The 13,361-nt window shown below is 34.9% G+C and overlaps 2 protein-coding genes across 2 annotated transcripts; both read right to left on the bottom strand.

Annotated features, from left to right (window-relative positions):
* Nucleotides 1-110: 110 nt before the first annotated feature.
* Nucleotides 111-2,019, bottom strand: LOC107475824 (serine/threonine-protein phosphatase 7 long form homolog). The gene is made up of 4 exons (XM_016095501.1): nucleotides 1,948-2,019; nucleotides 1,119-1,406; nucleotides 665-1,008; nucleotides 111-351 (listed from the first exon to the last, which is right to left on the bottom strand). The coding sequence occupies exons 1-4, from the start codon at nucleotides 2,017-2,019 to the stop codon at nucleotides 111-113; spliced, it is 945 nt and encodes a 314-aa protein (XP_015950987.1).
* A 7,953-nt stretch (nucleotides 2,020-9,972) lies between these two features.
* Nucleotides 9,973-10,419, bottom strand: LOC107475823 (extensin-like). The gene has a single exon (XM_016095500.1). It carries the CDS (start codon nucleotides 10,417-10,419, stop codon nucleotides 9,973-9,975), a length of 447 nt encoding a protein of 148 aa, XP_015950986.1.
* Nucleotides 10,420-13,361: the final 2,942 nt, after the last annotated feature.

The following is a 13,361-nucleotide window of genomic DNA, read 5'->3' as shown; positions in this document are numbered from 1 at the left end:
AACCTCTTTCCGTGCTGACGCCACCAGTCCAAGAAGGCATGTGACGGACCCGGGTCCGGCATAACGTCAAAACAAAGGACGTGCTACGCACGTGTCTCCCAGTGATGATGCTAGTGCTGTAACTGGGACGAAAACCAACGATCACCTCCTCTACCATCCTTCAACATCAAGAAGTCGATGTTCAGGGCGGGACGGGGGCGAGCCTGTACTCCTCCAAACTGTGGTAACACCCGATCAACCTGGTGCCACTCAACCACGGCAAAATATATCAGTGAGGTGACGGAACGCCATAAAGCCGTATGACGAGACTCCAGCACCTCCGGATGGACCACCTGAACGACCTCTGGTGTGCTATATGGCATCCAGAGAAACTGAAAAAAGAATCCCCAATACATTAAAATATCTATTTAGGTATGTCTAAAATTAAATTGACTAAACATGGGACCTTAGCATACTCACATCCCTAGGCTGTAACATGTTGATCCTCAGCCGGGTCATCTGAACCCAAGGTCCCTTCTCGCTAACGCCAGGATTGTAACATGACCACCGGAAAAGGACGTTAATTTATGAAGTAAATCATTAATGTAACGAGGTAGAATAACAATTACAGGCGATAACTTGAATTCATAGAATAATTAAACATAATATAATGACATAGTCGTACCTGGATGCCAGGGGCCAGCTAAACAAATCAAACCCATCAGGCCGAAATCTAGAAAAACGCCAAAATATCCAAGACTGAAGTAACTGTAACGGCCCAGCTAACTTCACGATATGTCTGTTGGCCACTCGGCACATACACCGGTATAGCCATGCAAGCGCCGCCGACCCCCAACTGTAGCCACCCATCTCCTCAAGCCTAGCCACGTACGGTAGCCATCTGATGTGAATACGATTGCCGGACTTGTCGGTAAAAAGCTGGGTGCCCAATAACATCATGATATAGGCACGGGCAAAGCGCCTAACTGTCTCCTCGTCGGCCCCCTCGGGGCACTCTCCGAAGGTCTCCTGGAACCAGCTGCAGTTCACTGCGAACTTTTGAATTTGGCTCGGGGGGGTAACACACCAAACAACTCCTGGAACCACTGCCAAGCTAGCCGACCACCCTGTATGTATACATGGAAATCCGTAAGGCAGCCACTCACGTAATGTCCGTCCACTGGCAACCCCAAATGGTATGCTACGTCCTGAAGTGTGATCGTGCACTCTCCGAACGGCATATGAAAAGTGTGCGTCTCCGGACCCCACCGCTCGACGAATGCACTCACAAGTGGCTCGTCTAATTGGAACCATTTGTCGTTCAGTCTCGCAAGATGGTATAATCCGGCCATCTGCAAGTACGGAACGTACCGCTCATCCAGTCGCATTCCCTGCTGCCGCCGCATACTCGATATGCAGCGTTGGGGCTGCGAAATAAAAGGACCGCATGATTAGAACAAATTAAAAACTAGTCTTAAATCTGCATCCATTCACAAGTAGTATTTTAGCAACTTCGTGATGTACACATTCATGAACTGAAGTTTTTTAATAATGATGGCTGAAATTGTAATTATATTTTACACTTAAAAAACCCTTTACTTTAATTAGCAACTACCATAACCACCTACGTAAACCGCTAACAAAAACCATCAACAAAACCACTCAAATTAACAATTACCATAACCACCTACGTAAATCGCTAACAAAAACCATCAACAAAACCACTGAAATTAACAATTACCATAACCACCTACGTAAACCGCTAACAAAAACCATCAACAAATCCACATAGAAAACCACTATGTTAAACCGCATGCAAAACCACTTATGTAAACCACTAGCAATACCACTTTAATAAACCACTAAAATACATATACGAAAACCACTGTACATATACTATTAAAAACCACTAAACATATACCACTATTAAAAACCACTAAACATATACCAATATTAAAAATCACTAACCTCGTCGTTGATCACCCCGGCGATGTGAGCGACTCCATCCAAACGATACAGCCTTCCCAGATCGTCCCCCATCGCGTTAATCTACCTCTTGAGTCTTTGTCAAACAGATTCTGCGTCGTTTTCTCTGGGATTTGGTGGGGTATGAGGAAGTAAAACTGAATCGAATGAGCTTGGTTCGAACTCCTTATTTAGGCAACTTACTAGTAATTCGAATCAAGTTAATTCGAACTACCTTTAGAAACCAACAATGAATAATTCGAATCAATATGATTCGAACTCCCTTGAGTCACGTTTGCCTACTAATTCGAAACGACTCAATTCGATTTAGCCTTTACTAATTCGAATCTACTTAATTCGAATTACATGCAACTCGTCCCAATTGTAATTCGAATCATGTTGTTTCGATTTACTTGCATTTGCAGTTCGAATCAACTTGATTCGAATTATATATATTTGCTCGTTGGTGGATTGCTGAAAAAATTTTTGTTTTGGCTGATTTGGGTAATAAAGATCTCCCATTGGTTTATTTAGGTTTTTTACCCTGAATTTTACTATGTAAATTATGAAATAATGATTGAAAATTAGGTGATTTTTACATGCTAAAGACTCGATTTTCACCAATATCCGATTTTCACCCGATCCGAAAATGCGTAGGTTTCATCGGGTCTAAAATTGGATTAAGATCTAAAAATTAGATCTAATTTATATTTTAGGTCAAATCTGAATTAAGTTAAATCCAGTATGATCCGACCTATGTACACCCTTAATTTAAACAAACATTGCATTAAGCAAAAGTAAATAAAATAAAAGGTGAGAAACAAAAAACTAAAATAAAAGATAAAGTATACTTTTGTGATTGGGGCAGAAAAATTGTGACCAACTTCAAGTGCATTTCATGTATTTAGGCGTTAGTCAAAATTTACTTTTATATAGGTTAGGTCGGCAGCTTCTGTTATAATTTTATGGCCCCAAAAATTGTGTACAACTGTGAACACAGTACTTGAAAAGAGTTTTGTATGCCATTTTTGTGAACTACTGTTTTAAGAATAATTGTTAAAGGTTTGAGAGTGATAATTTTTTTAAGTTTAAACACATTAAATATTCTTAGAAATTTATTTCTTCTATGAAACCCTTTAGCATGTATTCTTAATATATTTTATAATAAAACTCAGTTTTAATTAAAATTTGTACTTCTGGTTTTACTTTTTAAGGCTTTTAGCCTTTTAATATATTAAAACTTCTATTATTTTACTGTTAGAATATTGTACACTCCTAAACTTTTGTTTTTTTTTTCTTTGGTATCAAAAAATTATTTAAAACATTAAGGAAATGTTTTATGTTTGACTTTTAAAGAAATTCAAATAGCATTCCATACAAAGCTAATTTTTTAAAAGCATTTCAGTCGTTTTTTCTTCTTTCTATTCTTTCGATTAAAAGTTAGTTTAGTAAAATCTTTACCTTTTAAAAATAGTTTATTAAATTTAATTTTTTGTATCATTTATATTTGATATATCAAACTAAAAATAATTTTCAATAAATATAAATAATAATATAATTGAATTTGATTAACATTTTAAAATTAAAAAAAAATAAGACTATATTTGAAAAAGAGACTAAGAGTAAGAAATAGATATCAGGAGATAGAAACTGAAAAATTAAGATTAAATTATGTCTTAATATTATGTTTGGTGTGTTGTCTCAATTTTCTGTGAAAAAAGAAAGTATGTGGTTAGGTTTGGAATTTAAAATGTTGAATGAGAATAATTTTAAAAGTAAATATTATTAAAATTTCAATCTCTATTGTCAGAAATTTTAGTTTTCTTTGTTTCTATTTTTTAGAGGTACTGAAACAATTGAAATTTTGTATCTTCAAACCAAAATTTTAATTTTAATCTCTAACTACTAAATACAATACTAAATCTCAATCTATTAGTTTCAAATTCTCAATCACTTCTTTTAAACACTACTAACAACAACAACAACAAAACATTGTCCCACTAGGTAGAATCGGCTCCATGAATCAAACGATGTCATTGAGGTCTATCATATATCATGTCTACAGAGAGACCATTTACATGTAGATCTCGTTTGACCACCTCGTGGATGGTCTTCCTAGGTCTTCTTCTGCCTTTCACCATTTGTCCATCTTCCATCTCATCTACCCTTCTGACTGGGTGTTCTGTCGGCCTTCTTCTCACATGTCCAAATTACCTGAGACGCGATTCTACCATCTCTTCCACAATAGGTGCTACTCCAATTCTCTCTCTTATATCTTTGTTCCTTATTCTATCTAATCACGTATGACCACTCATCGTCCATCTCAACATCTTCATCTCTGCCACACTTAACTTATGTTCGTGCTTTTCTTTGACCGCCCAACACTCTGTACCATATATAAAGCATAGCCGGTCTAATATCAGTGTGATATAATTTACCTTTAAATTTTACAGGCATTTTTTTGTTACATATAAAACCAAATACACTCCGTCATTTTGACCAATCTGTTTAGATCTTATAATTTATATCATGTTTAATTTTTTCATTATCTTGTATGATGTATTCAATATATTTAAAACTTTTAACATTTTGTATAATATTTTTTCCAATCTTCACCTTTGTATTACTTATAAAATTATATTTAGATATTATTAATATATAAAATTATATTAAACGTTTATATTTTGATAATTATAAGGCTTTTTTAAATTTTTTTAAAAAATACTATTAATTTTTAAAAATTATAATTATACGCACATAAATTTTTTATTTTTCAAATACAAACAAAGTATTTATACTTTCATAAAGCACGAGCTCCTCCTAAAAAATTTGATGACACTAAATCTAATTAGCAAAATCCTAGACATATTGTGTGGATAGAATTAATTCTATGATTATAACACGTGATTCATGCTTCTGAATGTGCTTCATATTTGCCACAAATGAATAAATAGGGACCTACCACCAAGTCACCAACCGATTGCTTGTGTCAATGGATTTGGTCCACAAAAACTGATGCCCGCACACACACATTTATTAGTTACCTTCTTTCTTTTTACATTCTAATTAATTGCTTTCGTCTTACTTTTATGGTACGTTTCAGTGTGTGATATATTAATCATTAATTTATTGTAAATGTAAATTCTATTTAAAATTTTATTATTAATCAATAAATTATTAAATATATAAAATAAAATTCGAACATGTGATTTTCACTCAAACAAATGAATAAATTAACTATTTAAATTATTTATCTAAATCTTAATATTAGAATAATCATATGCACATCTAATAAAATGAACATCCGATATATCTATTATCCATATTATTTAGTATTTTTATTATTTATTTATATTTTTTCTTTGTATATTTAACTCGTGTTTTCATCCAGGTGAATAAAGTATACTTTTATAATATATGACATGATTGTAACTTTAGCTTATCTTATCTCTTAATATTAATCGTGTTGAATAGAGATTCAATAATTTTATCGGACATGATATATATGTAACTATTTTTCATTATTGGGTTTAGCTGTTGTACGATGATAAAATGAACTTCAAAATAGATAATAATTACAATAATCCAAAGGTGCCCTAACACATACATACAGAAGAAACCAAAATAATTTGGTATAGAAAAATAAATCAGTTTTTCTTTTCGCATGTAAGTAGCAATTCATTGACTAAAAAGAAATTTTTAAATGGAGTTCACAACTAATCGAATTAGTTTTCTTTCGATTGTATTGAAAGATTGAATGATAATGTGGAAGGGGTATTATCGGTTTAGTTTGGTTCGATTTTAGACTAAAAATTAATTGAACCGATCTGTTTGGTTTTTACATAATATCAATCAATTAGTTTGTTATTTGCGTAACAATCGAATCGAATCAAAAGCGGTTTGATTCGGTCAGTTTTTTCGATTTTTAAATCCTAACTAATAGAAAATTAATTTTAGTAAAATGATGTTCAAAACAATTAATAAATTGAAATAATATTACATTACATTCAAATTCAACACAATTTCAACAACTAAACATAAAACAAACACATTTGTTAAGTCTAAAATTTTTATTTCAATGTATTACTAAACCACTTTTACAGTTCAGTTCGATTCGATTCAATTTCTGCCGAACCAATCAAAAACCAAACCAATCGATTTATTTTAAAAAAAACCAAAAAAACTAATTTTTTCGGTTTTTATTTAATTGTTGTAAATTTTAGTTCGATTTTACGGTCAATTTCAGTTTGGTTCGGTAACTTACACCCCTGTGTTGTGGTAAGAAAAGGCATAAGGTCCATGATGTAAATTAGTCGCAACTTGTCAACATACATCTGAGACAATATGTAGGGCATACCATCATCTTATCTATATATATATATTTTAAGGTTGTCAATTATTTTGTTTCTACTGTTTTGGTACATTCGTGATTAACATGTTGTTGTATCTTTTAGCAAAGCTTCATGGGCAATATTGTCCACCTATTTTAAAGTTTAAGATCTTATGAACAGTAGATGGTGTTCATTAAAAGTACTAATTGTTGTAAAGAAAAATTAAAAAGTAAATATGGTTTACAGTCTCTTACTATTTTTGATCGATTTTAAATTATATTCAAGTAATTGATCTAATAGTTTTTTATAAACAATAATTTATTAATGTGTCAAAAATCGTCTAAACCTGTAATATATAAACCGCTAAAACTAATTACTTAGATAGTTAGAATGATTAAAAATTTTTAAATTATTAATAAATACTGTCTTTGGAACAAATTATTAGAAATTGAAAATGATGTTAAATCTAATAAAAATAATTAATGTTAGAAATAAGAGATTAAACTGAAAAAAATTTTGTGTATTATTAATTGTGTTTAAGTTGTCTAAAATAATACATAAAGGTTGTGGTAGGCTTAGAGAAGGAGGGTTGAATCTATGCCTTCCTTTTAAGTTGTTGTTGTTACCCTTTTGAAACACCTTTGCTATTTTGATTCTGTTTGATCTGAGCAGCGGAAATTTATGAGACAATTTATTTTTGTCTCATGAAAATCATAAAACAGAACACAGCAGAGAAGAGAAAAGCTAACACCAGCAAGTATCCTGGTTCGGTTGCCTTGTGCTATGCAACTTACATCCAGTCTCCTCCACAACTATGGAAGAATTTCACTATAGTTAACAATATTACATACACCAATAACACAGGATTGACCCAATCCTTTCACACTCAAGTTCTAACCTAACTTGACATTGGCTATGCTAATACCTAACTATACCTCTTAGTGCTAACCCAACTAAGGAAGGGATACCTTACAGGTACAAGATACAAGACATAATTACACCTAAAGAAATCAGAAAACAACTCTAGGATTTTCTCTCAAGTGTATCTCTCAGCCTTTTTCCACTCATGGCTTTTTCTCAAGCTTTCTCACACTGCCTTTTCTCTCAAGAAATTACAGAAAGATAAGCTTAGAAAAGTACATTACAATCAGTAAAACAAGAAGGAGATTGACTTCATCAACAGCCTCTAAGCTATGTGAAAAACCAGCTTTGCAAACCTCAGAATTTGTTCTTCAGTATTGGCAGAATGCTTCTTTGATAGAGAGCATTGTCCAAGTAGAGGAACTTCACAGGGAATACTTCACAGAACTCAACTTCTCAAACTCTGGTTTTCTCTCCTTGCTTTCTGAATGAGCAGCAAGCTTCTTTTATCTCCTTGCATGTTGCTTGGTTCTGCTTCCAAGGTCAACACCTTGAGCCTTGAGCTTCACCAACCCACTGTCTCACTTTTTCCCATTAATCCTCACAATGGGAACTTTGCTTCTGACTTCTCCAACTTGTTCGAAAGCCAAGAAGGAGTAACCGAAATTGTCTTCCTATGGTCAACCAAATCTGAACCATAGAGATGCAACTTGGTCCCCAAGAATCTCTTGTGACCGTGGATTTGTAGCAGTGAAGAACAGAGATCAACTTTTCCTTGAATGCCATTTTGGATAGTGCAGAGAGTTGGGAAGAAGGGATGAAGATCTGATGCATGCAAGATGAGACGGATTACCTTTCTTAAACTTGATTTAGCTTGGAGTTACTGTTTTAGCTTCTGTGCTTCAAGCTTCACTCTCTCTCTCTCTTACTTCTTTGATCACTAGCTTATGGATGAAGCTTTTTCTCTCTTTCTCTTTCTTACTTTTCTGATGCTATGATTTGACTTGATTAGAGAAGTGTACGTTGCTTCGGTGAGAGCAAGTGAGAGGGAATGAAAGCTTCAATCTTGTATGAGAAGCTTTGTGGGATGGATACGGGCTTGGATCCGGTTTTCATTAAGCCACCCGTTTGGCCCATTGGATCCTTTGGCTTTGATTCTCTTGGGCTGTGCTTGATTTCTTATTCATCAGCCTTGCTATATCATTTTTATACCATTTGGGCTGCTTGAGATTTTGTTGGCCTGCAATATGAAATAAATAATTAGCAACATATACTTATTAACACTTAACACTAATTATTTATTTTGCCCAAAAATAATGTTTGTCATCACTAATTAATTTAGTTAATTTCTTAACTCAACAATCTCCCCCTTGATGACAAACATGATTTAAGCAACAATCAAAAGGAAATGAGTTTGAGTAAGGTCTTAGAGACTCCCTTTGAATGATGTTGCTTGCTAATGTGTTGCTCCCCCTTTCCTTTTCAACAGTAGCTCCCCCTGAATCTATGCTTTTTTCCTTTTTGTTCCTGTTTGTATTAAGCTTAAAAGGAGCTATTCAAGATGTAACTTGACTAAGGGATTCTAGCAACACATATTCAGCCCAATATTTCTTATCATGACAACAGCCAAAGCATATTGTAAATAAAAAACAATTTGCAAAAACAAAGTTCAGAACAGAATTAGCAGCATCAATAAATTATCAGCATCAATCAACTGAATCAAAAACCAACTTTTAATTGCTATTACTCCCCCTTTTGTCATCAAGGGTGGATAACATGCAAGATCAACAAAAATAGCACTATAAACCCTGCAAGAAAGGTTAGTGCACAGTCAAAACAACCAACTAAATAACCAAAAGTGCATCAGTGTTCAAAGTTATTACAGTCATCCAAGACAAGAAAAGTAGATCAAACAGTAGCCCAATAAACAGAGTTTATGAGACAAAGAAGGAGCAGCAGCAGCAGTTTTTATGAGACAAATCCTAGGCATCAGAACCATTTCCTTCCGAGGCAGCATCCTCTTCAACATCAGTGGCAATGTCTTCATCATTGTGAAGGTTATCAATGAAGGTCATGAGCACAGCCACCCTATCCCTTGATTTCTTCAGAAAGTTCTCATGCTTGCTAGTTAACTTCCTTTGTTCCTTGCTCATGGCAATCATGTGATTTGATTGAGATACAAACTCTTGAGCAACATCCTTGACCACATTCAGCAGAGTGGATTTCTTCCCAGTGGAAATGGAAGTACCCTCCCTCGTAACAGAGTCAAACATGTATCTAACCATCAAATATGCAAATGAAATTTCAGTTTTGGTGAGAATGGTATATAAAACAAGAGTATTAGTGTAGGAAAACCTTTGATATGAACCACTTTGAGGAAGTATAACGTAGTTGACAATTCGGTGCAATTGAGCACATTCATATCCAAGGGCTTTGTAAGTGGGTGTAATGCCATCAATTAAAGAAACATGTTCACAAATGTGAGCCAATGCATCAAGATAAGAAATTCCAACACCTTCATCCCACTTAACCGAAGTGTAAGCACAAGGCCCAACATCAGTATACTTCAATGCATCACTAACAGTTTCATTATTTAAATAGATGTCTCTGCCCTTAACATAAGAATGCACACTTCCTTCATGATAAGTCATGTTCGCATAAAATTCTTTGACCAACTGAGGATATACAGGTTTTTTGATGTCAAAAAGGTGATTCCAGTCTAAAAATTCCAAGTTTGCAACAAAAGGAAAACCTTTCTTTTTCAAATCAGGTAAATCAGCCAGAAAAGATGGACATAGAGTACGATACTTAATAACTCCCTCATAGAAATCGTGGTTCATGGCAGATTTGAAACGATGGGGTTAAAGTCTGAGTGAGATGTCATATATTGTGATTTGTGAGCAAAAGGATCAACTTCTGGTTCTCTAACAGATGAGAGAGGAACTCGAGCTTTACCTCTTTGAGAACGTGATGGAACAGACCTAGATTTTGGTTGTGTGGACTCAGGTGGAGGTTCTGGTGCTGCAGGTCGCTTTCCTTTGGATGAACTCGGTTTCGATGAACCTGGCTTGGATGGTGTGACTTTCGGTGGTGGCGTTGGCTTGGCAGAGGCAGGAAATCTTGAAGTGTTCTTGGTCCGAGCCATGGGGTCACAGCGAGGAGGAGAGGTAGGAGGAGAAGGAGATGGAGTGAAGGTTTTGTCTTGTGAGCGAGTGGAAGGTTTGGATGGAAGTTTATACAGCTTTTCACGAGGAGGTTTATGAGCAATGGTTTTCTTCCTCATTTTGTGGTTATGATTTAGGAAGAAAGAGAGTGTTAGGGGTAGTGGTGAGAACCGAAGGGATAGAGGAGGAGTTATGGAGGGAAGAGAGTTATGTTGGTAACCGTACCCAAAAGCAAATTTCCAAAACCATGCAACTGCATCACCATTTGACAAGACTTGAAAAGACATGATATCATAAAGGAAAAGATTTTATTTGATTTTTAAATTAAAACAGGAAATTAATTTTAAATTTTGAAAGGCAAACAGAATTAAATTGAAACACTTTTTGGACTAAAGTCAAAAATTAAGTTAGCCCAAAAGAAAATTTTCGGGCCATTAAACAAAAAATTTTAAGAAAACTTAAACACACACTTAAACATAAGAATGTAACATTCATATTGGGCCCAGATGTGGTTTGAACAAATGAGACACATAGGACTACCAAGATCTGAATTGAGGTTGGCCCAGAATGATTTTTCACTAGCAATAAGCCCAGAACACGCTGACTAGAAGAAAACATTCATCATTTGCCCAGAATTGTCTCATACCTGTTTATGAGACAAAAAGCTCCAGCAAAAACATCAGCACTTTTCAAACAAGGAGTCATAACTCAAAATTTCTAGACAAGTCCTAAGCAAACAGAATCTATCCTCAGCTAATGGTTTAGTAAAAATATCTGCTAATTGCTCCTCTGATTTAACAAATTGAATACTAATATCCCCCTTTTGGACATGTTCTCTTATTGAGTGAAATTTCACTTCAATATGTTTAGTCCTAGAGTGCAAAACTGGATTTTTAGAAATATTAATGGCACTCATATTATCACACAGCAGGGGAATATTTTCAGCATTTAATTTGTAATCAGCAAGCTGTGTTTTTAACCATAAGAGCTGAGAACAACAAGAGGAAGCAGCTATATATTCAGCCTCTGCAGTGGAAAGGGCCACTGTTGGTTGCTTCTTACTTGACCAAACATTTAAGGACTTTCCAAGGAAGCAACATAAACCAGAAGTGCTCCTTCTATCAACTCTATCACCAGCAAAATCTGTATCACAATAACCAACTGCAGAAAAATCATCAATCTTAGGATACCATAGACCAAAATTAGATGTGCCATGAACGTATCTAATGATCCTTTTAACTGCAGAAAGATGTGACTCTTTAGGTTTGGATTGGAACCTAGAATACAATCCAACACTTTGCACAATATCGGGTCTAGAGGAAGTTAAGTACATAAGAGAGCCAATCATTCCTCTATACCTAGTCTCATCAACATCTTTCTCAGTTTCTCCCTTATCTAATTTAGAATTAGGATGCATAGGAGTTCCCATGGGTTTGGCATTTTCCATACCAAATTTCTTAATTAATTCCTTGGCATACTTCTCTTGATGAATGAAAATACCTTTTTCAGTTTGTTTAATTTGCAGCCCAAGGAAGAAATTAAGTTCACCCATCATACTCATGTCAAATTCACTTGTCATGAGTTTTCCAAATTCAAAACAAAGGGATTCATTTGCTGATCCAAAAATAATGTCATCAACATATATTTGGACTAGAATAAAAGAATCATTAGAGTTCTTGATGAATAAAGTTGTGTCTGTGGTGCCTCTTTGAAAACCATTTTTCAAAAGAAAATAGCTAAGTCTCTCATACCAAGCTCTAGGAGCTTGTCTTAAACCATAGAGAGCTTTAGATAGTTTGAAAACATGATCAAAATGCTCTTTATTTTCAAAACCAGGAGGCTGCTCCACATACACTTCTCTATCTATCACTCCATTCAAAAATGCACATTTCACATCCATTTGGTATAATTTAAAACCACAAAATGCAACATAAGCTAAGAGAAGTCTTATGGCTTCCATTCAGGCAACAGGGGTAAAGGATTCATCAAAGTCTATTCCTTCTTCTTGGTCATATCCTTGAGCCACTAGCCTTGCCTTGTTTCTTGCAATGCTACCATCTTCTCCCAACTTGTTCCGAAAAATCCACTTGGTGCCGGTCACTTTCTTTCCACTTGGCCTTGGAACCAAAGTCCATACTTGGTTCTTTTCAAACTCAAGGAGCTCATCCTCCATAGCTTTAACCCAAGAAGGGTCACTTAGTGCTTCTTTGACGTTTTGAGGCTCTATTTGTGAAAGAAGGGCAATGTTTGATCCTTCATTTGTCCTTTTAGTGGAAGACCTTGTTTACACTCCATGAGATACGTCCCCAATGACAAATTCCTCAGGATAATTCTTCAGGAATCTCCATTCACGAGGTCTGGTGGACTTGGAGACAGATTCAGTCACCAAGGGATTTTGGGTGCTGCTGGCTGCAGGATTTCCTTCAAATTCATGAGACAAAATGGAATTGTCTCTTGAATTTTCAGCATTTGCTGGTTCTGGTTCAGCTTGTCCAGAATTTTCTCTTCCATGATTTTGAGTAGTTTCATTCTCCTTTTGAGCTTGATTTCCTGCATCACAATCTTCCAAAATGCTTTGCACCAAGTTAGTATCACAAAATACAACATGTATGGACTCTTCAATAATTCTAGCATCTTGATGATAAACCCTATATGCTTTACTAGTAGTGGAATATCCTACAAACAAGCACTCATAAGCCTTTGGATCAAATTTTCCCAAATTTTCTTTGTTATTTAAAACAAAACATTTGCATCCAAAGATGTGCAAGTAATCTAAGTTTGGTGGGTAGCCTTTCCAAAGTTCATAAGGAGTTTTCTTCAAAAATTTCCTTATGATTGTTCTGTTTAAAATGTGGCAAGCTGTGTTGACCGCTTCAGCCCAAAGGAATTTTGGAACATTACTCTCACAAAGCATAGCTCTTGTCATCTCTTGTATGCTTCTATTTCTTCTTTCCACAACACCATTTTGTTGTGGTGTTCTTGGACAAGAGAAGTTGTGAGATATTCCAAATTCCTCACAAAAGGATTCAAACAAATTATTTTCAAATTCAGTTCCATGATC

The sequence above is a fragment of the Arachis duranensis genome, chromosome 2 (assembly GCF_000817695.3).
Source record: "Arachis duranensis cultivar V14167 chromosome 2, aradu.V14167.gnm2.J7QH, whole genome shotgun sequence".
NCBI classification, from domain to species: Eukaryota; Viridiplantae; Streptophyta; class Magnoliopsida; order Fabales; family Fabaceae; genus Arachis; species Arachis duranensis.
Note: the sequence above shows the minus strand (reverse complement) of the source record. Positions and strands in the feature narration are given on the sequence as shown.

Bases quoted from the DNA above. Each gene is read 5' to 3' on its own strand.
- LOC107475824 (XM_016095501.1), bottom strand. From the start codon at position 2,019: ATGGGGGACGATCTGGGAAGGCTGTATCGTTTGGATGGAGTCGCTCAC. The intron at 1,009-1,118 runs GTATACATACAG...AGCTGGTTCCAG, and splicing joins GCTGCCTTACGGATTTCCAT to GAGACCTTCGGAGAGTGCCC. The intron at 352-664 runs GTACGACTATGT...GATGCCATATAG, and splicing joins AGCTGGCCCCTGGCATCCAG to CACACCAGAGGTCGTTCAGG.
- LOC107475823 (XM_016095500.1), bottom strand. From the start codon at position 10,419: ATGAGGAAGAAAACCATTGCTCATAAACCTCCTCGTGAAAAGCTGTAT.